The sequence below is a fragment of the Heteronotia binoei genome, chromosome 9, assembly GCF_032191835.1.
Source record: "Heteronotia binoei isolate CCM8104 ecotype False Entrance Well chromosome 9, APGP_CSIRO_Hbin_v1, whole genome shotgun sequence".
NCBI lineage: Eukaryota > Metazoa > Chordata > Lepidosauria > Squamata > Gekkonidae > Heteronotia > Heteronotia binoei.
In genome coordinates this window covers 91,157,183-91,182,956 of record NC_083231.1, presented here as the reverse complement: position 1 = coordinate 91,182,956, position 25,774 = coordinate 91,157,183, and the positions used below count along the sequence as shown (strand labels likewise).

The 25,774-nt window shown below is 42.0% G+C and overlaps 1 protein-coding gene across 1 annotated transcript; it reads right to left on the bottom strand.

Moving 5' to 3' along the window:
• Window positions 1-3,096: 3,096 nt before the first annotated feature.
• On the bottom strand, window positions 3,097-25,774 carry LOC132577294 (sodium/hydrogen exchanger 9B2-like). Its single transcript, XM_060246986.1, has 12 exons — window positions 25,641-25,774; window positions 22,345-22,481; window positions 18,158-18,329; window positions 16,152-16,322; window positions 14,264-14,406; window positions 13,210-13,337; window positions 12,430-12,605; window positions 11,016-11,122; window positions 9,669-9,818; window positions 8,882-8,990; window positions 8,084-8,220; window positions 3,097-5,047 (listed from the first exon to the last, which is right to left on the bottom strand). Exons 2-12 carry the CDS (start codon window positions 22,429-22,431, stop codon window positions 4,817-4,819), a joined length of 1,611 nt encoding a protein of 536 aa, XP_060102969.1. The 5' UTR covers window positions 22,432-22,481; window positions 25,641-25,774; the 3' UTR covers window positions 3,097-4,816.

Below are 25,774 nucleotides of genomic sequence, written 5' to 3'. Positions count from 1 at the left end.
ATGTACATTACATGCCTCTTGAGTATATGCTGTGTCTAGTTATAAACGAGAAAATAGCTGGACAGTTCTTAATTGCTGGTTTTAATTCCTTGTATTCCTTATGTGTGAGATAATAGATGTCCCTTGAAGGAGCAAGAGGAAATTGAGACCGACAAAACACAGAACTCTGTTGGTTGATGTTCTGGTTTCTTGCTCAGCTACATTAACACCAGGGAACAATTTGACTTCTCATGTTCATGGGACATTCCTGTGTTGGATCTTATGACACTGAACATAAAATAACAATTTAAGGTGTATATTCTGAGTGGGCATACTTGAATATTCAGGGGGGAAAGCCTTTAAAACAATCTTTATGGTTTTTAAGAGTAGTTCATATGAATAGAGAATGATACAGCATCAGCAAAGTACACATCAAGTCAATAACATAAGACTGAGATTGAGGAAAACTAAGTTGGCACACTTAGGGCAGAAGCAAGGCTGTGCATGATGCCGATTGGCTGGAAACTCATGATGCCACAAGCTTAACTTCTCACACTCCCTGGGGGTATATTTTTCAGTTCTTCAAAACTAGGGTGGAGGTTTTTAAGGCACTGAATTAACATCCATTTGAATAAACCTGTTGACCTGAGTCTGAGAAGATAAAATAGGATGTAAGTATTTTTAATAAATAAAATGTTAAGTGGGGTAAACTCATAGTTGGTACTTTTAAAAATAAGTAAGGCAAACAGCTCACCTAAAGCAAAGAGGTGGGGAAGTGCAATACAAGAAAGCCCTGAAAGCATTTAATTTATGTGTAAGTTTATCCTTCAAAAGCATTGCCAAGGTGAAGGGAACCAAGTGACCACATCCTGTCCTCTTTTTAAGGCATTTCAATACACACCATCTTATGACTGGAGTTTGAATTTACTTAGTTTTTTTAGACTGGGTAGTCTGTTGGTAGGTTCTACAGTTCTAAAAAATGTTTGGCTTGACCTGGATAGCCTAGGGCTACCCAATCTCATCAGATCTCCAAAGCTATGCAGGGTTGGCCCTGGTTAGTACTTGCAGGGCTTCTTTGGTAGAAAAAGCCCAGCAAGAACTCATTTGCATATTAGCCCACACCCCCTGATGTCACCATTGCATCACACAGGGCTTTTGGTAGAAAAAGCACAGCAGGAATTCATTTGCATATTAGGCCACACCCCTGACACCAAGCCAGCCGGAACTGTGTTCCTACTCAAAAAAAGCCCTGCTACTTGGGTGGGAGACCACCAAAGAAGTCCAGGGCCTCTACTTGGAAGCAGGCAATGGCAAACCACCTCTGAATGTCTTTGCCTTGACAAGTCTTTGGAGTTACCATAAGTCAGCCACAACCTGAGAGTGCTTTCTGGCACCAAATAATTGGGGCTGTAACCTTTCATATTCTTTTTAATTATTGAAAACACAGAACTTTTCAAACCAAACCAAAAATTATGGGATTTTGACATTTTTTAAGCAAACAAAATTCTCATTTAGGACTTTGATATACCCCAGCAGTGCTAATGTGGGTTATTTTTTATCATTTCATCTGGAGGAAAGTTCGAACAGACCTCGTTTTTTGGTAAGCACATGACACTGTTAGCCTGAGGTGCAGATTCACATTTCTGTGTAAGAAGATTCTTTGTAAGCTGTCTAAGCATCCTATGTGCATACTTACTCAGATCTGTTTGGGCAGGTTGATAACTCCAGTGTGGTTTTCTTGGGTTTAATTTAATATTACCTGTTAATTTTATGCAAAGACCTTGGCCATGATCCAGTCATCATTGCATCTGTTTTTCTATGAGGTCCTGGATGGGGGTTAGGATGGGCTTTTCTTTCCACCTCTGATGTCTCTGTTAAAGTAAATGGGTCAGATGAGCATTGTAACACCTGCATAAGCCACACACATTAAGCTTTCATGCTGGATCTGGGTCAATACAGAGAATGGGATTTTTATATATTAGCCTACAGAGGATGTTCAATATGTTGAGGAACATGTGTGTGGCTTATATCTTGCTAACTGTCAAAGCAATGAGCAAGGAATGCACATATATCAGGTATTTATCAACCTATTAGTCTTTAGGAATTTCACATGGACCAATGGTGTTCCAGCTGGTAAGTCATTGTCCCTAACTGACCTAAAGTATGTTGGGGCATCCCTACTCTTTTTGCTACTTTTTTAAAAGTAGGAAAAATAGAAACTAAGAGGGGAGAAAGACTAACCAATATGGAAAAAGTGGGTCCCATACTGCAGGCTGCATTAAAGATAATGTTCAGTAGATCACTTAAGGATTGTACTTGATGTCTTTAAAAGTTTCACTTCAGCTCAGTGTTGTAAAGCTCTGCCTGTAAATCCATGTATTTCAGTTATTCAGAGCACACACACACATGCTTAACAACATCTCTGTGCTGTGCAATGTTACACAAGAGTTGTTTTCACAAGAGCATCTATAGGAATTATCCAGTGCATAGCAAATAGGTCCAGCCCTTCCTGCCGTAGTGCCTGCCAGCCAGATCATTCTGGATTTGGGTTGTTTGCATTATTTTGTATTTCTGATTTTATTCTTGGGAGGCCTTTGGAACTAATTAAGGCTTGACTCCCATTCATTCTTGACATTTGAAGAATAAACCTGATATAGGCCAGGACCTGACCCATGTTATTCCATATTTCTGAATATCCAGCTTGAGGTCACGTCTTGTGTTACTTGCATCCTAAACAAAAATTGGTCTAGCTAAAGGTACTGCCTTAGGTATTTCTTGTCCCATAAAAAGTCACCACCAAATACAAGGTATACAAATGTACACAGGTTTAGGATGCACTGTGGATACAAGGTATACAAATGTACACAGATTTAGGATGCACTGTGGATAAACTCTCCCCACTCTTGCTCCTTCTCTGTTCCATTCTGTGCCAAGTAAATGGTGTTGCCACACACACTGGGTCATTTGTTTGCAACTGCGTAGACCTGGGAAAGTATATATGCCGATCCAATACACACATATACAGTCCTCTCCTTTTGCCTTAGACAAAGACAATAAAAAACTTTGGTGCTTGAATGTTGTTTAAGGAGTAGTTGGACACACAATATACTTTGAGTCTTTTGTAAAAATATTTATTTTTATGGCTTCAATATCAAATGCTACAAATAAAAGGGAGGGAAATACAATTGACTGAACTACTGTTGGTGGTCGGGGGAGAAGAGGGTTTTTAAAAAGTCATTTGGTAACAGTAAGCAGAGCAAAGGAGTATAACTTTAGCTGTTGGGGAATTCCCACTGGAAGTGATTCCAAAAGGATCTGTTGAGCAAGAATGATGTGATGTTCTCTGTTTGGCTCAGAGTTCAGCCTTGGTGCGGTGCAGAAACTTGGTTCTGTAATACAAGGGCTGAAATGGCAAGAGACAAATTTTTGGCCCTGATATTTGATAATGGTTTGCTAAAGGTCACAATGTTAAAGAGTCACTGAGAAAACCAGGTTTCACTGTTCAGGGAAAATTAAAATGTCATGGCTGAAACAGTAAAATAATCTATATCTAAGGCTTTTGCTCCCTCTGCTGAAATATTTCAGAAAAGAAATGCAAAGTCCTTTTTAAAAAAAGGCACCAACTGTGCCCTTTCCCCAACTTCTATTGCTTCTTAGTAGATATATACTATAGCAACAATAATTGCAGATATTGCTGTTGTAGTGAAATTCAGGTTAGTGATAAAGGACTTTCTAATTCCTGTTGTTTTAAATCTTTTCCTTAAAACCATTGGTTAACAATGTGGTGTGAACACATCTTTTTTGTATGTCTCTCTAAAGAAAGTCAGAATTGCTCCACTGCAATGGCTGATCATCCTTTGGCCTCAGGTAATAAGAACATGGGGGTTCTCTTAATGGATTGTATCCTTTAAGATCTCATGCTTTTCACAGATTTGGTATTAGAGCAGCACCCATCTATGGAGTACCAGAGAAAGTGTCATTAGACAGCACTGAACCATTCCCTTTAAATTAAGTTAGGTCAATATGAGGTTTGAATGTCTTCCAGCATCCCTCTCCCCCAAATGATGGATTAATGGTTAAGAAACAGGCCAACACTCTGAAGCCACATTTCCCTTTTTGTGTTTTAGTAATCTGTAGGGAAACAGGAAGTATATGTCAGCATATGTAAATTTTTGTAACATCAGAAGGGTTAGATACACAGACCTAGCAAAAACATTATGAGAAACTTTGTCTGAGTCACATGTTAGAGCCACATCTGATCATTCCACCACTACAGGGAGAGGCTCCATTTCTGCTCTGTTTGAAAAGAAGTGGGAGGGAGGAGGGGGAATGCCAATCTCCTGGATGCAGGATTGTTCTAAAGGCTCTTTACATCACCAGACAGCACATGCTGCCTTTGCCTGATGAAAACTAATTTAACTGAGTGGGGCTTTTAACTTCTGTTCCCAAATCCCTCACCTCATTCACCCAATACTGGTCTTGGGCTTTGACCTGAACAAAAGACCTTTTTATTCACCCCCAATTGGAGTCGTCTTGATTGCTCCCTCTTCTTCTACTGGGACTCATGAGTCATGACCCTAAATCAGGCTACTGGTGTACTCTAGCAGTCAGAAGCATGGGCATCACATGGATTTTGCTTGTGACTGATTTCCTCCAAAGCCAAAGATGAAGAAAAACGTGGATGCCAGAGTAACATAGTCAAATCTTTCTGTATGGCTTTGGGTTTCTGTTTTTGCAGCCCCTAAAGTGCATCCTACACAAATTTTCTCCAGGCCACTATGATTCCTTAGCCTAGAATAACAGTTGAGTGATCTTTGGGCTCTTCATGAACATGTCCCTATACTGGACTAGATGCTTCCACCCGTCTTTTGTGTCCATATTCATCTTCCTTGTCTATATCGGCTTTGGTGAGAAGTCTGGGCCCCATCAGGCCAATAAGTAAAGCTCCAGTTGGAGCTGTGATCAGGATTGCCAAGAAGGCCACTGTCAAGATATTCAGACCGTATTCTTCTTGCATTGGCTCATGACCATCTCGTGCTGTATCTAAAGCAACGGAACCAATTGCAGCCTGCAAAAAAGGGAATAAATGCTTAGAATTTTTTTTTAATATGCTGTTCAAAGACTCTCTGGTGACAGATTCAGGCAGGTAGCTACATTGGATTGAAGCAGCAGAACAAAGTTTGGATCCAGTGGCACCTTTAAGACTAACAGTGTTTAATGCTTGGTATAAGCTTTCATGTGTATGTATCTGAAGAAGCGAGCATGCACACGAAAGCTTATGCCAGAATTAAACTCTGTTGTTCTTAAAGGTGCGACTGAACTCAAACTTGTTCTCTCTGATGACATTGTGGTTGTAGAGGAACTTGAAGTACAATCTTTTGTTGCCATATAGAGGTGTACAAGAACAAACAGGGCATTCCTCTTCAAAGCTTGAACATGGCAATAGACAAGCCTCCACAGTTTGGATCCAGTGGTGATTTCTGCTGGCAGAAAGGATTTCCATGAGCAGAATGGAAGTTTGTCATCTCTCCCCTCCTGCTGCTGCCCCAAATGCCCCTGAAATGCTGCTCCTGTGACAGAGGATCCCTGGGAAGAACTGAAGGTCTGCAGCAGGAGGGAGGAATCATCAAAAATCACCTCCCTTCAGTTCACAGAAATCCTTCTCTGTATCCAACCCCCTGCATTCACAGGCTACAGCTAATACATAATGTGGTGGCTCACCTTCGATGGGGCAAATCACCAAGAACACATGCTAACAATGCTGCAGGATCTGCAGTGGCTTTTAAAAGCCCCTGTAGTATAATTCAAGGCAGCCATTCTCACCTCTTTAATTTAATTTAATTTTTCAATTTATTCCCCACCCTATCCCGCAAGCTGACTCAGAGTGGCTTACAGCATTAAAACAACATTAAAATGAATCACATCAAAAACTAAACATCACAGCTACAAATATCAAATCAGATTCAAGAACAGTAATCCATACAGCTGGCAACAGACCACACAACATCATGTAGTTTGGAAGTTTTCAGCACAGCTTCAGCACCTTGATAGTAGGGTGCTGGGGGGAGAGGCGGGGTGACTTCAAAGGACACCCGCTTGTGGTGGACCAAGAGCTTAGTCTGAATCAAAGATGATTTACAAAAGTAAGCTACTAAGGTGGATCATGGGAGGACCAAGGGTTGTTTTGTTTGTTCGTTTTGTAGTGTGTAGACTTGTCTGAGGGAGGGAAGGCGGCATGGTATAGACCAGTTTCATCAGATCTCAGAAGCTAAGCAGGGCTGGCACTGGGATGGGAAGCCACCAAGGAAGATTCTGCAACGGAAGGCAATGGCAAACCACTTCTGCTTCTCACTTGCCCTGAAAGCCCCTTTGCTGGGGTTGTAACTTCGCAATACATAAATACAAACAAAGACATGCCTGAAGAATTCATCGGTCATTTTTTATGGATCAGATCAGTTTGGTATCCTTGCACAAGATTGACAGGGGTCTAGATATTGTGAATGCTATGACCTGAAGTGTAGACCACTGTCCCTCTTGGCTTCTGAAATGCTGCCAGAAGGTATTAAAAGAACTACTGGGATAAATTATTGTTTGTATTCTGAAGAGGTGATTCCAAAGCTTCTGAACAAGGCAGTGACAATGCTGAGGACGTGCTCAAGACTGTGCAATTATAAAAGGTGAAGTTTAGGTAGCCAGAAATTTAAATATAATCATCCAGATGTGCCTGTATCTGTCCTGACCACTGTGGTCATGTGGTTGAAGGAGAACAAGCTGAAACTAAATCCTGGTTAGATAGAGGTGATGCTTGTTTGCAAGGCTGAGTTTTGGGATAAGGTGTAATTGCTCACGTGTAGGTGGAGTTAGCCTTTCTTTGGTAGACTCAGGATCTGAGGAATCAACCTGGAATCTACGTTTTCCCTATTTGAAAGACCATCTGCCTCTATGAACTCGTGAGGCAACACTGTTTCTGTGATCAGTCTCTGCTTTCCACTCCTTTGGGCACATAGGTATGGATGGTAACATGCCTTTTTTTCTGTGGGGGCCATACAAATCTGAGGAATGGCCTTCTCAAGAATTTAAGGAATGCTCAGTTTCTTCCTTGGTGTTTGAAAGCCTGTTGAGTTTCAACACTTTCAAAGCACTTTGGGGAACCTTCAATTAGGCAGTCTTGATAGCTTTTTTTAAAAGTTGTTATCTTATTGTTTATTGTTATCTTTTTTGGGTTCCCATGTTGTGGAGAAAGATGGACTTATCAAAATAACCAATGGGAGTCTATCAAGTCTATTCCTTAATGTTCATGAAGCTGAATAAAGAGCAACTACAATATATCTGTGCTCATATTTAAAACAGTGTTTGCAAATCTTCTAAATGAAGGACTCTGGATAGCACCAATACAGATGTAGCTCTGTGATACGGTTAAAGGAATCAACAGACAGAGAGAGGAGGTGGAAGGCATACCCCTGGCTTCTGTCCCATGGCTGGAGATCAGATACATTATTTGTGTTCTTCTACTTCTTGGTGAAGAGTACTGATGAAAGATGAGCAGTAAAGAAAAAAGAAGGGTCTTTTGATGCAAGAAGAGCATGTGGTGAGGTAACGTTTTTTGCCCCTTCTTTTTTGTAAGCATCAAATGGTACTTTTTCCATGTCCCACACCATGGTGTAGAACATAAGAACATAAGCAATGTTAGATCAGGCCAACGGCCCATCCTGTCCAACACTCTGTGTCACACAGTGGCCAAATCTCAGGTGCCATCAGTGGGACCAGAACTCCAGAAGCCCTCCCACTGTTGCCCTCCAAGCACCAAGAACACAGAGCAGCACTACCCTAGACACAGTGTTTCATCTATAACAGGGGTGGCCAATGGTAGCTTTCCAGGTGTTTTTTGCCTACAACCCCCCCTCAGCCCCAGCCAGCATGGCCAATGGCTGGGGCTGATGGGAGTTGCAGGCAAAAAAACATCTGTAGAGCTACCGTTGGCCACCCCTGATCTATACCTTATGGCTAATAGCCACTGATGGACCTCTGATCCATGTGTTTATCTAATCTAGAGTTAGCTCCTCATTTGCAGAAAATACAGGTTTGCTATTAAAGGATACCCTACCTGGACAGTTGCTTTGGGGATCCATGCCAACGCAATAAACAGTTTCTCCTTGAAATTAAAGCCAGCGCAAGCCATCAATGAGAAAGCAGCAGTCATCCGGCATAGTAATGAAGCACCCATTGTGGCCAAACAAAGCCCTGCAGTGGAGAAATGTACATATTTATCTGTATGGAACTGTGGCCCCTAATCTTGATCTGATCAAACGCCTGGGACAATACTCTAGCTCAGGAGAGACAGTGAGGTATTATTCAACAAATCAAATTCATCTTGAAACCACTTAACAGACCCTCTGACCAGTGCCAGCCATTTGTTCACGGAATCTGAAATTCATTTAGATGTCAATTTGTATCTTTACCCTGGCTTTATTTACTTTAAAGCAAGAACAATAGACACATGTGTGGGGGATGTTCATATTAGCTAGCAAACTGGCTTAAAGCATGTAGGCTGAAATTCATATATCTTTCTGCCCATGACAGAAGCACATTGTGTCTTTATGTATAGGTCAGCCCCATTTAGGTCAAATGTATGATTTGAAGTGCCAGAGGTCTGCAGGTGACTTTGTGGGGTAACCCTCCCTCCTACCCAACATCTTATTCACTCTGGGACCCCACCCCACCCCAGTATCCCCCGCACACAGAGTTTGATATCAGAACCAACCTAGGAGGAATATGAGCTGTAGTCTCTGCCCCCAAGGTCCCAATCTTTTGGTTTTGGAGAAGAAAGATATTCTCTTGTACCCTTCCCAAATAAGTTAGCCACTGTTTCACTCAGTGCTACTGATCTTTCAAGTAGGCTTACCAAATGTTTCAGCACCGATGGAAACAACGGATATTTCAGCTCCAATTAAGGAAAAAAGAAAAGGTTGGAAAATATCCCAGGCAGCTGCAAGAATTTCTTCTACCCCTCTCTGCAGGACAAAAAATGAGCCATGTTACAAGAACTGCTTGGGTCTTGTCCAGAGTAGTGTCGGTCTTTGTGCTGGAGGAAAGTAGCAAATGTAACTTTAGTTAGTCCAGTCAATATATTTTTTTGCTTACACTAATCCCAGAAGTTTGTTCTAGCCTTGATTAATTAAGGGGCAACATCATGTTTTTGGAGATGTCAAGGCCAAAAAGAGGCTAATATAACAAGAGCTGGAATTTCTACCATCATACAAGGCACACTGCTTAGGAAATTTTACATCAGTACCAGACATAACTGAGCCAAAACTACAACAGAAATTATTTTTTAAAAACTCTCAAATATTTAGATACATTACTTCAATATATAGTATTCACTGGTTCTCACTAGTTCTCATTGTTACATGGAGTACATTATGATCTCAAGAAAGGAGATTTTCAGCTACACACCATGAGATACATCCACCAATTCACTGAATAAATATCAAGATACAGAAGCATATCTGAATTGTCTGTGTATGTAGAAGTCTGCTTCCGTATGTGGATTAGCTGCACTAGTACAGGGCAACTGTCTAAACCTGAGCCAAGAAAATCCAGTAATTGTAGTAAAGCAACACTATTGGCACCCAGGGGAGTCACGCTCGTTGGAATCAAGATGACTTAGGACTGTTCAACGAACAACTTACCTTCTCCTCTGACCATGCCAAACCACCCACAAATGACAAGACAACTGTGCAGAGCCCTCCAGATCCAGGGAAACCAAAGTGCTTGCTGCTCAAAACAGCAAACACAGATAGGCCAATCACAAAAAATGCTCTCTTCCAAACAAGAAATGTCTAGATTCAGGGAAGAAAATGGAAAGGGTTATTAAATATATATATTTTTAAGTCAATGTACATTACTAGAAAAGCTACACCAAACTGACAGAACTTCAGGAAAACGTTTGTGCGGAAGACCTCTGATAATAATTAAGTGCTGGCAACCACTCATCGGTTTTTCAAAGCAGGAGATGAGAAGAGGTGGTTTGCCACTGCCTTCCCCTGAATTGGCAGTCTACCATCCAAGTATCCACCATGGCCAACCCAGCTTAGCGTCCAAGCTCTGATAAACTCAGGCTAATCTGCCTATTCAGGCTACTAAAACCTTAAAACCACTAAAAACAATGGGTTTAGAATGGATTAACACTGCACAGAATTACATTTCCAGATCTGGAAGTCTCCCCTTAAGTGTTTTCACCTGAAACCATCACTGTTACCTTTCAGATACAGAGTTGTTCACCAGAGCCTTTACAAGCAATTGCTGTTAATCTGCTCAGACATCTACCTCTTTTTAAGGTTGCTATTTAATTTATTCTTTAATAAAAACACCAACAATAATATTAATACTTAGCAATGATACAACGCTTTCAGTAGCCAGCCTTTAACATACTTTATGACAGGTAACTTAATAACAGTCCAGTCAGGTATATTGGTATTATTAATGAAGAGGGACAGAAACTACATGACAGCCCAATCCTTTCCTTCCTGTGGCTGTCACAATGCAAACTGCATATTCATAAAATGGTTATTATTTAACATTATAGAAAGTAACAGAAAGACCTCCCCACTCCCTGACTTGATTGGTGGAAAGTGCTATCACAGTTGACTTATGGTAACCCTACAGGGTTCTTAAGGCAAGACACAAACAGAGGTGATTTGACATTGCCTGCCTATGTGCATCAACCTTGGACATCCTTGGTGGTCTTCCATCCAAGTACTAACCAAAGCTGACCCTGCTTAGTTTCCAAGAATCTGATAAGACTGAGCCAACCTGGGTTATTCAGGTCAGGCTGTCATGATTGCCAAGACTAAAACATTTCCCCTTCTGCATTTAAAATGGCCTTTGTCTTAAATGGGAACAGTGCTGAAAACCTGCCGTCTTCTAGATAAAACGCTGGAGTAAGACATCGACAGTCTCCATTTTCAGCAATTTCCCACTACCTCCACTTCAAGAGCTCTAATTCAATAGTTCTGAACAGATTTTTAAAATTTTACCTCATCTTTGCTTGGAAAAAACCAAATGAAAAGTCCTAGAATGCCTCCAGATATTGCACCAACTACAACCTGTAGCACACCATGGAGGACACTGAGAAGGGTAGAGCCTGTTTCAATGCAGTAGAAGAGAGGTTAAATGGGTTTTCACACAATCTCTTTGCTAGTGGCAGACTACTGCCAGAGAAAATGGACAACAAACTGGTTAACAATATGTAAAAGGCAAGCCATAGGACTAAAAGCCAATAAATCACAATCCTCAGTACCAAGATAGGACCAAGTCCCATGAGCCTCTACACTTCAATGTATCACAAACAGAATAGATGCACCATAGAAAGAGTGCCTGGGGTGCAGTGGTTCTCCATCAGCAGTGCAGTGGTTAAGGTGTCAGACCCAGAATGGACAATTATATTGGGTGCGACACTGTCATTTTACATTCTACATCAAAAGGAACAAATGGATTTTTGAAGCTCTGAAATTTGGATTACAAGGCTTTTGGTGCACACATGTGTGTTTCAGTCCTACTATGATATATCTGTTTTTCTCCTTGGGTACATATCTGTTTTTCTCCTTGGGTACCAGCTCATATAAGGATTCTGCCCATAACGTTGCTGCTGGGGAAGCAAAGGAAGTATATATACTTATGGATATGGGTTTGCCTGGAAGAAGGGGTGTCACAGGAAATGGCACATCTACCAGGATCCAGGCGGAGCCCAATTCAGACTGAATGCCTGTTACCAGAGTATAGTCATAAAAATGAATGATGCTGCCTTATACTGAGTCAGATTGTAGGTCTTTAGAAGACATTATTGTCTACTCTGACTATCAGCAGCTCTCCAAGGGCTCAAACAGAGACGTTTCACATCACTTACTCCCTAGTCCTTGGACTGGAAATGCTGGGGGTTGAACCTGGGACCTTGTAGCATGCAAAGCAGATGCTTGGCCACTGAGCCATGACCCTTATATTTTTGTGATTTCAGAAACAAAATAAAAATTACTCTTGGGATTGCATGTGTGGGTTAGGATTGGGAGAGGCAGAGTGCACTAAATGTTTGCACCAGCATTGGAAAACTGATTCTTTTGCCAGTTTAAGCTATTGGCCAGTTTAAGCTGATTCTTTTGCCAGTTTAAGCTATTGGCCAGTTTAAGCTGATTCTTTTGCCAGTTTAAGCTGATTCTTTTGCCAGTTTAAGCTATTGGCCAGTTTAAGCTTTTGCCAGTTTAAGCTATTTTCCCTTTACAGGGGGAAATACATTACATCATAATGTGGCTTTCCTGAGGTCACCCTGGTCTCTCCCATCTTCTCCTGGAATAGTATTTCTTTATCCCTGAACTCTCCAAACCCTGGACATGATTGTGTTTAACATTTGGGGATTGGGAGGAGACACACTACGGATCAGTGGAACAGTTGCACTACCTTTGGAGAAGGCCATGCCTAAGAAGACATTAAAGCCTGTGATGGCCACAACATCATCAAAACTGCTAGCTGCTATTAGCAAGGTTGGGATGCCCTTTTCAGCACCGTATCCTTGTGCTTGCAACCTCAGCATCGAAAGGACAACAACGGCAGGAGACACGGCACCTAGAACAAATCTAAAAGTACACAATGCATAAAAAGAGAAGAAAAGGAATTCATTTGTGAACAGTGAAATGCCTATTTTTTATCTTTCCCCAAAGCCTTAATTATGGTATCCAAACAGTAAAAACAAAAAGAGAGGTTGTGTCTTTCTTGCATTGCTGGTCACAGGCCACCCTTCTATACACCATCCTGAGCAGTTTTGTTCTCCTGCATGCGTGATGGATACAGAAAAATATTCTGATTGCATTTGTGCATGCAAGATGGTGCTTCTGGCACTTGATGATTATGAATATGTACATAAGTGCTGTTAAAGTCACAATGGACATACGGGGACCCCAGCAGGGGGATTTCAAGGCAACTGAGATTGCCTTCTTCTGCACAGCCTTCCTTGGTGGTCTTCCATGTAAGCAGTGACTCCACTCGGTTCCTGAGATCTGATGAGAATGGGCTATATCATGCCACCTTCTTTCCCAATTATTATGAACACTTATCCCAAAAAATCTGAACAGGGAGGATCTATATATGTTCAAGTTTCTGGATTTTGCCAAAGGTACTTAAGACTGGGTATGTAAAGAAGAAACAGATGGTTTGTCAGCAGGAAGCAGTATCACCTCTTACCCTAACATAAATCCCCATGTCCATGGCAAGTGCATTATAAAATGAGATGCGACAGCTGCCGCAGTTGCTTCAGTGAGACAGGGCCCAAAGGTCAGCCGCAAACAGACAAATTTTAACTTATACAGAGCCTGAAAGAGAAACACATTGAGATTTCAATAGTACAAGCTTAGGGCCTGCAGAGAATCACAGGGTGGGGGCAATATGGATAAATCCCAACCTACCCCTAAAGTCTTCCCTTTGAGGTAGACTTGAGCTGCTTGCCTTCCTCTCCTCTCCTCTAACTGACACTCAGGTGCTCTCAATATTCCATCACGTCTAGAGAATGTTTAGTTCTCATCAGACTGGGTTTTTTGTTCCCTTGGTCTTTTGATAAATTTCTAAAGTCTTATTTTTCTGTATTCCTGAGACATTTTCTGAGTAGGTAGAAATTCTTGTAGGTATCCCCATTGCACAGCTTTCACTACCCACACAGGACCCAGATAGTTTACTAGCAGAGGATCAAAATATATGTTATGATTTATAACTAGCAGTATCTGGGTTTCCCTTTTACTGAGGCAGTCAGATGTGAAAGATCTAATTTTCAAGTCTGCAGGATCCCGGTTCAGATTGGGACTGTGGTGTGCGGGAGAAATGGGCTTCAGTTTCCCCCAGCCATTGTCTGGACCCAAAACAACCATGTGGGGCATTGTTTGCCCCATTGGGGGGAGATGCATATTTAACTCACGATCTGAGTTCAATCCCAGCGGAAGCTGGTTCAGGTAGCTGGCTCCAGGTTGACTCAGTCTTCCATCCTTCTGAGGTTGATAAAATGAGTACCCAGCTTGCTGGGGGGAAAGTGTAGATGACTGGGGAAGGCAATGGCAAACCACCCCATAAAAAGTCTGCCATGAAAACGTGAAAGCAATGTCACCCGAGTCGAAAATGACTGGTGCTTGCACAGAGGGGACTACCTTTACCTTTTAATGGGGTTTCAGTCAATGCAATAATTTGAACCTTACTTTTTTCTCTTCCATGCAGTCTTGTATGAGTTATCAAGAGCAAGTTGATACTGCACCTGTGCATCTAGGCCAAGCCCAGCAAGGGCCAAGATAATGGAGAGAGCAATATTCCTCAAGTTTGACGACCATTTTACATTGATATGGACTAAGTCGCTGATGACTGGGATGTTTCTGATGAGAAACCCAGCAAACAGCATTCCTAAAAATAATGGAGAAAGGCATCTTATTGGCTGTTGTGATTGGAGGCAACATCTGGAATCTGGCAGCTGTGGTTTTAAGTTTAGTATGAAGACAAAAGAACACACACAAAAAACCCTGATCTGTACCAAAAGGTTAACAAAGGATCAGAAATAATGACAAGACAATTGGAAATATGTGAAGTAATTCATTAAAAGCAGGCCTTGGATTCAGCGGGAGCTCACAGGAGCACAGCTCCTGAACCTTTCTGAGAGCTGCACCTCCTCCTTCCCATCTTGTCCACTGAATAGTGGGTGCAGCTGCATAACAATCCCTGGATGAGCTCCACCACCTATTTTTCTACAAAACAACCCTGATTAAAAGGACTGATGCTCAGATTTCTGGACCTCTCTGCCACTTAGTCTCATGTACTTGGTCCTCTCTCACCTCCAAGCATCACTATGAGTTTATGAAGCACTTTCTCCATTCTAATTGTGGTTGCCACCTTTCACCGCATAAGATCCTTTGTTATCAGGCCCAATGCCAAGTGTCAGGGATGGTCTTCAAAACTCTGCAGAGCTTGGGTTGAGGGACTCCCTGCACCATTGCCTACCTGCCTGTGCTCTGAGGTCAGTCAGGGAGCTGCTGCTGTTCAAACTGCAATGGCTGAAGTCTGTCTAGGTAGAACACATGCACAGGCCTTTTCAATAGCTGCCTTGGTTCTTTGGAATTCTGTCCCCCCGTAGCTTGCTGTGGTGCCGGTTGAAGACTTTTCTTCAAATGGCAGAAGGCCTTTCGAAAATTCATTTCCCACCCTGACTGTTTAGTTCATACATGGGTATATTTTTATTCTTGTCTGTATTTTAAACTGTCACAACATTTTTTAAGAGAAAAGAAGCATACAGATACACTGAATAACGATTATCTCAAGTAAAGGAAAAAGAAAATTATGTACAAACTATAAGGGTGCAAAAATTGGTTCCCAAGCTAACGCATAAGCTTATAACTGCTCAACTAAGGACATGCGCACACACACACACCATCCCCCTCCAAATTGCAAGGAGTGGGAGAAAGAAAGTTTTAGGACCTATACGCCCTCTAAGCTGTGGAGTCTTGTGAGCAAAAATTCTACTTTGTGAGCTACTGGCATTAATGTTGTGTACTGGAGAAATTAGTTTGCTCTGGGGCCATTTTTCCTGAGCTAAGACAAAGATACGTAAGCTGGAGGCTAAAAAACAGTGAGCTAGCTCACACTAACTCAACTTAGAGGGAACACTGCTTAGGACCCCATTCAAAACAATCCAGCTGCTTGCAAAAATATGACCACTGAGTGACCCACAATGGAAAACTCTTCTAGTAATGTGGATCTGATCTTGGCTGCCCAAAATTCCTGCTGTTAGAAGGATTCCAATTGCAGGAATGCAAACTTTCCTGTCCTGCCCATTCCATGCCAACTCCAAAAGCCCCCCAATTATTGGGAACAGGTGAAATATGCCCCCCTTCATACTTAGAAGTTTCAGGTGGGATCCCACCCTATTTGATACTAGATGAGTCCATTGCTGTTTCAGTAAATCAAGCATATGTACTGATGTAAGGATGCACCACTTACAATTGCCATACCTTGTAAGCCGCCCTGAGCATGCCTCAGCGGGAAGGGCGGGGTATAAATAAAATTATTATTATTATTATTATTATTATTATTATTATTATTATTATTATTATTATTATTATTATTATTATTATTACCAGTGTTGGAAAATCACTCACCGAAAAGACGTGGGAGTGGAGGCAGGCCAGGTATTTGAATTTTCGACATGATTTTACCACCAAGTACAGAAGCGAAGAAAAGGAACAAAAGCCCAAAGAGGTTCTTACCAGGAAGACTCTCCTGGTGTGCAATAGACCAGGTCACAGCCCACAACAGTGCTGCTGCCACCACTGGAAGAACAACAGAAATCTTAAATTTTTTTTCCACGTTTTCTTATGTTGCCCCCCCTCCCCCCCAATGACTTGTTTCTCAGAGTGCTGGAAGGAATAAACATGCTTGTGGAGGGACTATAACAGTTTCTGATACCTTGTTTCTTTACTGTATGAATTTTAGCAAACAGCATGGCTTTCTTAGTGCAATTTGCACCAGCCAGGAGGTGGCTAGTCACGCACACAAAAACTTCTACCTAGAATAAAACTTTGCTGGTCTTAAAGCTGCCACTGGACTCAAACTTTGTTCTACTTCATGTAGTTTGTGATGTCTGAATGCAGCGGATTCCTCTCCTTAACAAGTAATAAATAACCTTATTTTATGTAATAATCCACTGCTACTGTGGAACGGTCTCCTAAAGAAGGCTGCTCAACCATCTCATTCTTTCAGCTAGCATGGTGCAATGGTTAGAGCCTTGGATTAGGATCTGGGAGACCCAGGTTTGAATCCTGACACTCCCACGAAAGCTTGGTGGGTCACCTGGCCCAAAGGTTGTTGCGAGGTTAAAATGGAAGAGGAGTTAACAACGTTAGCTGCTTTGAGTCTCCACTGGAGAGAAAGATTTGGGAATAATGAACTAAGTAAATAAACCAATACCTTTCAGACATAGTGTTAACACTTTTCTGCAACTTCTCTGCTTTATGTCTATATAATTACTTGTTTTAGTGTGTGGGTTTTAGCACTGAAAGTCAAACTAGATGAGATATTGGGAGTTGTGTGTCTGGCGTTCCCAAGTCTTAATTTGTAACACAGCAGCTGTGTGGGAGCCCAATTCATGTAAAAACTCTGGAGGAAAGGGGGTTAGATCTTTGCTCCCCTTTCTCACACTGTTTTCTGACCTGAGACTTCCTTGTGGAGCTGCTATTTCTCCCTCTTTCCCCAGCAGAGAAGTAGCAGTTTCACAGAGCCAAGGAATACAGAGCTGGTTGTCACCAGTGTGTGTGTGAGAGAGAGTGTGTGCAGGTGTGTTAAAGCCTTCCCCCTCCACAATCTTTATCTGAATCAGGACCTCATGTGGTTGCAGTTTTAAAAAAAACAGCACTTGGCAACCCTAAGCACAGGACTCCCACCATTTTGTCTCATTTGACCCTAAGCTGCAGCATCTGGCATTTCTGCAGGCAAACCATCCCTCCGCTGAGTAGTGGGGAAAAGAATTGACATGGAGACCCTTTCAGATGAACACTACCACGTCCTTAAATTTTAAGGTCTCCAAGGGCTAAGCGATATATTATATTATTTGTAGCATAATTTAGCTCTAATTTGATTTGAAATATATAATGTAAAGCTAACATAATAAGCTAAGATTAACTTCTGAGTTTTATAAATTTTATTATTTAATCTTTGAGAGAAGAATGAAGGAAGATGAAGAAAACATGAAGATACAATGTTTAAGTGATATTAAGTTTGTACAGTGTAAAAGATTTTGTTGGAGTTGCTAATTTTTAAATTCTTCCTTTAATAAAGGAAGACAATGCAAAAAAAAAAGAACACTACCACCACTGCCAAGTAAACACAAATCTGAGGAATTACAGCTATGAACAGGGTGGAAACAGGAACAAAATGTTCCAGTTCTTTCCAAGTATTTCCTGCTTCAATTTTTAGGGGGGAAATATGGCAGACATTTCACAGCTAAGAATAAGCAGATTTATAGTCTAGAGAAGTTGTTTAATGTTCTAAAACGGTGGCTGTTTTCAAATGACCCAGCCCATGAGAAAGTTAAAATCTAGAAAATAAATGGGAAATTCAAGGATGATTTTCTTAGTTCTTGACTTGGGGTTCCTTACTTATTACATACCATTTGTGACTGTACTAGCTACAATGCCTTTTGGAGGACAGACACAGATGTGCCTTGGTTTCTTGGTTTGCGTCACCTCAGGCAGAGAGTCGTCAGAATCAACCAGCCCAAAAATTTCTGAATCTTCTTGTAAGCCACCATAGACTGCTATGACATCTGCAATACTGGACCTCTACATCAGAACAAAGAGAGATGTACAACAGTCAGGCCTCAGATTCAGCAGGAGCTCACAACTCCTGAACCTTTCTGAGGGTTCTCCCTCTTCCTCCCCACCTACCTACCTTGTCCACTGAATAGTAGGTGCAGCTGCATAACAATCCCTGGATTAGGAGAGCGGGCAGCCAGCCAGCCACCAGGAGCTTTGCTACACCCCCAGTAGCCCTCATTAACTCCTGGAGAAGCCCATGCCACTCTTTCTCTACTCCTTATGTGATTTTCAGCAGCGGGTGGCTTGCTGGCCTTTTGACCCACACATGGATCTCTAGCCAGCCCAAGCAGGCCTCGCTCACCCAGGGCTTTCCTTTCTTGCATTGGGTTGCTTTTGGCTGGGGAGAGGCACATGCTAATGAGTTATGCTAATGAGCGCTGCCACCTATTTTTCTACAAAACAACCCCTGGCAACAGTGATTTATATGTAGGCTTTTCTAAAGACACCTGAGCCCTCAGCATACTAGGAAGTACATCAACCTGAATTCAATGGAACTGTTTTGAGTAATAAGCCATTTTTACAATAGGGAATAAGACTGTCGAATGTCTGTGGAGTTTAGACAGTTTCAATTGCTTTGTTTCTTGCATATATTTGCAATTGCTTTGTTTCTTGCATATATATAATTGGCATTGTTCACCAATTTTGCAATTCAGTTGCATTATGATATCTGTATGGATTATTCTGCTGCATGTAATTCTATTTGTAGTTCTCTGATTGTTTATTTGTAGTTCTCTGATAGGCAGTCAGAGAACTACAAATAGAATTACATACAGCAGAATAATCCATACAGATATCATCCCATCCCAAAGAAAAAGAAATTAAAGAAAGCAAAGTGGCTGTCTGATGAGGCTTTACAAATAGCTGAGGAATGAAGGAAAGTGAAAGGCAAAAGTGAAAAAGAAAAATTCACCCAACTGAATGCAGATTTTCAGAGAACAGCAAGGAGAGATAAGGAAGCCTTCCAGAAGGAACAATGCAAAGCAATAGAGGAAAATAACAGAATGGGAAGGACAAGAGATCTCTTCAAGAAAATAGGAGAAATCAAGGGAACGTTTCGTGCAAAGATGGCCATGATAAAGGACAAAAATGGTAGGGACCTAACAGAAGCAGAAGAAATGAGGAAGAGGTGGCAAAAATGCACAGAATAATTATACAAGAAGGATCTCAATGTCCTTGACAACCTTGACAGTGAAATCGCTGACCTTGAGCCAGACATTCTGGAGTGTGAAGTCAAATGAGTCCTAGAAAGCATTACTAACAACAAAGCAGGCGGAGATGACGGTTTCCCAGTTGAGCTATTCAAAGTCCTAAAAGATGAGGCTGTTAAAGTGATGCACACATTATGTCAACAAATTTGGAAAACGCAACAGTGGCCACAGGATTGGAAAATGTCAGTTTATATTCCGATCCCAAAGAAGGGTAATGCCAAAGAATGTTCAAACCATCGCACCATTGCACTCATTTTACATGCCAGCAAGGTCATGTTGAAGATTCTACAAGCTAGGCTTCAGCAGTATGTAGATCGGGAACTACCAGAAGTTCAAGCTGGGTTTCGAGAGGTTGAGGAACTAGAGATCAAATTGCCAAAATTCACTGGATTATGGAGAAAGCACAGGAGTATCAGAAAAATGTCTATTTCTGTTTCATTGACTACGCTAAAGCCTTTGATTGTGTGGATCACAACAAACTGTGGCAAGTCCTTAAAGAGATGGGAGTACCAGACCACCTCACATGTCTCCTGAGAAACCTGTATAACAGGGGTGGCCAACGATAGCTCTCCAGATTTCTTTTGCCTACAACTCCCATCACCCCCAGCCATTGGCCATGCTGGCTGGGGCTGATGGGAGTTGCAGGCAAAAAACATCTAGAGAGCTACCACTGGCCACCCCTGCTGTATAAGGGTCAAGAAGCAACTGTCAGAACAGGATATGGAACAACTGATTGGTTTAGAATAGGAAAAAGAGTTCGACAAGGATGTATATTGTCACCCTGCTTATTTAATTTATATGTAGAGTACATCATGAGGAATGCTGGCCTGGATGAAGCACAAGCTGGAATTAAGATCGCCGGGAAAAACGTCAAGAACCTCAGATATGCAGATGATATCACTCTAATGGCAGAAAGTGAGGAGGACCTAAAGAACCTCTTGTTGAGGGTGAAAGAAGAGAGCACAAAAGTAGACTGGAAACTCAACGTCAAAAAAACTAAGATCACAGCATCTGGCCCCATCACACCGTGGCAAATAGAAAGGGAAGACATGGAAGTAGTGACAGACTTCACATTTCTGGGATCAAAGATCACTGCAGATGGTGACTGTAGCCATGAAATTAAAAGACATTTGCTCCTTGGGAGGACAGCTATGGCGAACCTGGGCAGTATAATAAAAAGCAGAGACATCAGCCTGCCAACAAAAGTCCATATAGTCAAAGCGATGCTATTCCCAGTAGTAATGTATGGCTGTGAGAGCTGGACCATAGGAAGGCCGAGCGCAGAAGAATAGATGCTTTTGAGCTGTGGTGCTAGAGAAGAATCGAGAGTCCCTTGGATTGCAAGAAGATCAAATCAGTCAGTCCTAAGGGAAATCAACCCAGACTGTTCCCTGGAAGGTCAGATGCTGAAGCTGAAGCTCAAATACTTTAGCCATCAAATGAGAAGGGAGCACTCACTGGAGATTCTGATGCTGGGAAAGACAGAAGGCAAAAGATGAGATGGCTGGACAGCATTACTGATGTAACAAACACGAATTTGAGCAGACTTCGGAGGATAGTGGAAGACAGGAGGGCCTGGCATAAATTAGTCCATGGGATCGCAAAGAGTCAGACTCGACTGTGTGACTGAACAACAACAAAGTTCTCTGATTGTTGCTAGAGGTTGTATGTTTTATATTGTGTTAAATTATACAATCTGCCTCAAGTTTCAGCAAGAAAGGTAGACTATAAATTAAGTACACAAATAAATATGCTTCAGGTTAGTTGGCTCAAAAAAACCAAAACTAAGCAGGGTGTCACAGACCGTTTGCATTCAAATTCCCAGCAATCCTAAATTCATTTAACAGTTACAACAAACAAAAAATTTCTGTTCCTCATGGTGGCAGAAAACATTTTTCTAAACAAATAATGATGTGTGTGTGTGTGTGTGTAAAAGGGTGGTGGGAGAAAACTTTCTCTTCAGGGATATAAGCCAATGGGTGCATTCACATACACACTAAATAATTCATTCTGCAACTGGATTTTTAATGTGTAAGAATAGCAAAATCTACTTGCAAACAGTCACCATGTGAAAGCACATTATGAGCCGGTACTGAATACAGGTAAGAACATGGCTGAAATAGTACCTCCCATGTTCTACTTCAAGCCCACCATGAGAGTCAGTGTGTGCGTCTGTGTGTAAAATGCTGTCAAGTTGAAGATGACTAAGGCAACCCCAGGAAGTGGCTTTCAAAGCAAGGGAGAAGCAGAGGTGGTTTGTCCTTGCCTTCCTCTGCAGAGCCTTCCTTGGTGGCCTCCCTTCCAAGCACCAACCCTGCTTAGCTTCCGAGATCTGACTAGATCAGGCAATATCATGCCACCCTTCCTCCTTATGAGAGTCAGTATTGATAACAATTTTATTTTCAGTCCTGCTTCCGTACCTACACTTTTGTTGCCCAAGAAATGACACAAGTGGCTGGAGAGCAAGAGCTACTATGATGTAGTGTTTAAGATCGCAAATGTTGCGAACAAACAAGCAAATGTGACTTTCTAGGATTTTGTAAGGGTTCCTGCTACAAGGCTATATGAAGAAGCCAGGAAACAGGGATTTAAGAACAGACAAGCCTGTTCACCCCTATTCAACCGCTGAAAGTTCTGTAATATATGGCAGTGTTATCATCACAATATTTCAGTCAGAGCTGCTGAGAGTAGTGGCTTTGGAGATATTTGGTTTCTTCTAACTGCTTTCTTAAACTATCAAGATAGTGAGAAAAGAACTCGACAGTAAATACCTGTGCTTTCACAGACTCAGAGGTCACTCTATTGTTCATTATTGTAGACATTTCTGGGGTCACTCTATTGTTCATTATTGTAGACATTTCTGACTCTTCTTTTTTCTGCCAGCACCTTCTTTGACAAACTTCCCAACCTACAATTTAAAAATATATGTTTTCTAGTTAACAAGCTGGCCTTTCAGATGCCTTATAGTATTCAGATATTTTCTCCAGCACCATGAGGATTTCTTAGAATTAATAAGAGTTCTTTCCTAAAAGAGAAAGCTCACTCTTCTTTACACAAAATGATTAAAACATGGAATTTACTGCTGGAGATGGCTTTACAGGGTTGTCAGCCTCCAGGTAAGGCCTGTAGATCTCCTGCTTTTACAACTGATCTCCAGCTGGCAGAAACCAGCTGCCCTGGAGAAAATGGCTGCTTTGAAGGGTGGACTCTATGGCATTGTAGCATGCTGAAGTCTCTCCCCTCTCCAAACTCTGCCCTCTCTCAGATCCACCCCTAAAGTCTTCAGGTGTTTTCCAACACCGAGCTGGCAACTCTACGTAGACAGCTTTAGACAGGTTCATGGATGATAGGTCTATAAGTGGCTACTAGCTGTGGTGAATAAAGGGGACTCTCATGTTCTGAGGCAATAAACCTCTGAATCCAGCACCAGGAGGCAACACCGGGGGAAGGTCTCAGTCTCTATGAACATATGAAGCTGCCTTATACTGAATCAGACCCTTGGTCCATCAAAGTCAGTATTGTCTTCTCAGACTGGCAGCGGCTCTCCAGGGTCTCAAGCTGAGGTTTTTCACACCTATTTGCCTGGACCCTTTTTTGGAGATGCCAGGGATTGAACCTGGGACCTTCTGCTTCCCAAGCAGATGCTATACCACTGAGCCACCGTCCCATTCCCCCATTCCCATTCTCTATGCCCTGTTGTTGGCCCTCTGGAGGAACTGGTTGGCTACTATATGAGACAGGATGCTGGATTAGATGGACCAACGCTTGGATACAGCAGGACTCTTATGTTCTCATGAGACCAGGGTCTTGTTGAAAGACACATAACAAAGCAGGCTTGCTTCCAGAAGTTAATTCTCACTCTGATGTTTTCTATATTTCTGCTTTTAATTCTTTTTAAGAACTTTGTCAAATGCATATGCTAGAATTGCACAGTGTTGGCAAAGTTGCCCTGCAGAGCCAGAATCCGTTTCCCTTCACATTAGTGGAATGTAAATCTGTTCTTTGTTGAAGAGTTGGTGGTTTGGGTCAGTTATACATACACATCCTGGGGCAGAGGCTCTAACTCAGTGGAGGAGCACCTGCTTTGCTCAGAAGGCCTCAACTTCACTTCTTGGCATCTATAGCTAACAGTCTTAGGCAGACTTAGGAAAGACCCTTTGCTACCTGAGAGCCACCAGCAAATACTACTGAGCAGTATGGACCAGTATCTTGACTCCATAAGGCAGCTTCACATGTTGAAGCACATAGCTCTAATTAGAAATTAGAGAGATGGACAAAACAGGGAATCATCTGGCTCTAAATCCTACTGTTTTACAGCTCTACATTTGCTAGGGAACAACTTTGCTGGTATGCAGGAAGTTCAAGCAACACTGACACTTGTAGCTTCTTTTATAATTCAGATACAGCAACACAATGCTTTCTTTTATGCATAGCTCCCCTGACTCTTAAAAGCAACAAACTATCATTGCCTTGATTCAGATGTGAAATGTTAAACTATGGTTAGTCTGGTTGTCTGAATATGGGCTACTCTATTAATTATAGTTAGTTGAGATGCATCATATCATGGTTTGAAACTATGGTTTAGTCAGTTTATTAACCACAGTTGGTCTTAATTATGGTTTTGCATGTTGAATGAATGTAGATTTACAGTGCAATCTTAAGCAGAATTACACTATTATAAACCCATGGGTTTAGAAGGATGTAACCTTTAGGAAAGGAGTCCTGTGGCACAGAGTGGTAAGCTGCAGTCCAAGATCTGCTCACGACCTGAGTTCGATCCCGGCAGAAGCTGGAATCAGGTAGCCGGCTCAAGGTTGGCTCAGCCTTTCATCCTTCCGAGGTCAGTAAAATTAGTACCCAGACTGCTGAGGTTAAAGTGTAGATGACTGGGGAAGGCAATGGCAAACTACCCCGTTAAAAAGTCTGCCAAGGAAACATACTGTGACGTCACCCCATGGGTCAGTAATGACTTGGTGCTTGCACAGGGGACTACCTTTACCTTTTAGGATTGCATTGATAGCATCTTAATAATGGATTGTTCCCCAAGTGCTCTCCTCACCAAGATGGGTCTCTGTAGTGGAGACAGGAGAAACACTGCTGAGGAAAATCAGTATTCGAATGCTAATTTATGAGGCAAATCCCAGTTTCACAAACTGATGACGATTAAAATAAGCCATTAACAGATTCTAATCTCCCAGGTACATAACATTTAAATTATAGATGTTCCGAATTAACAGATAGAACAAGATAGTAGTCACTGTAAGCGATACTGATTACTTTCTTGCCAGCCAAAGTTAGTCTACAAGCATCCAAATCCACAAACATTTTTCAAAGCATCCCTTCTATTCTAAACACAAACTAGTCCAAAATGAGACAATTCATGATGCAACATCTTCATTTACTAAACAAGAGGCCTTTCAGAAGCTATTGGTTGGGGAACAGTAATATTAATAGGTATGCATCTGCTTGTGAACTGACATCCAAAGAGCCTCTTGAAATGGGGTCATGCTTTAGTGTCCCCAGTCCGTATATGTGTGTACCCAAGCGATGCATGCTTACTCAGGAAAAAGATTCAGGTGGGTAGCTGCGTTGGTCTTAAGAAATAGAACAACATTTGAATCCAGTGACACCTTTAAGGCCAACCAAGTTTAATTCCGGCTATAAGCTTTCATGTGCATGCATACCGAGAATTAAACTTGGTCTTAAAGGTGTCACGGAACTCACTCAGGCTTTGTTCTGCTCAGAAGAAAGTCCCACTACGTTTAATGGCACTCGCCAGAAGTAAGTCTCGTGGAACTTGTTTAAAAAAGAAAACCGTTCTAAACACACATAAACCGTACTAAGTATTCAGCTGCAATGACTCGTAGCCCCTTAAGAGAGATTGAGAGAAATGCACCCTCCCCGGATGCCGGAAGATGCTGCTGAGCACCAGGCGAGGGCGGTAAGAGAAGGAAAGCTGTGTCGTTGGCGGCTGAGCTTGGATCCAAGCCCTCTCTGGCCAGCCTCCCACCACTCGGAGAGGCGTCGCTCCGCCTAACCAGCTCCAATTTGCAGCAGCGAAACACACCCACTGGTAGGCAGGCCTTTTCGCGCCTCGCTTCTTTCCTCTGCCCGTGCCGTTGTGTGAATAACGGCCTTTCTTCGGGAAAGGAACGCTCGAGCTGGAGCAACAGACGGGGGCGGAGAAGGACCGGAAGCGCC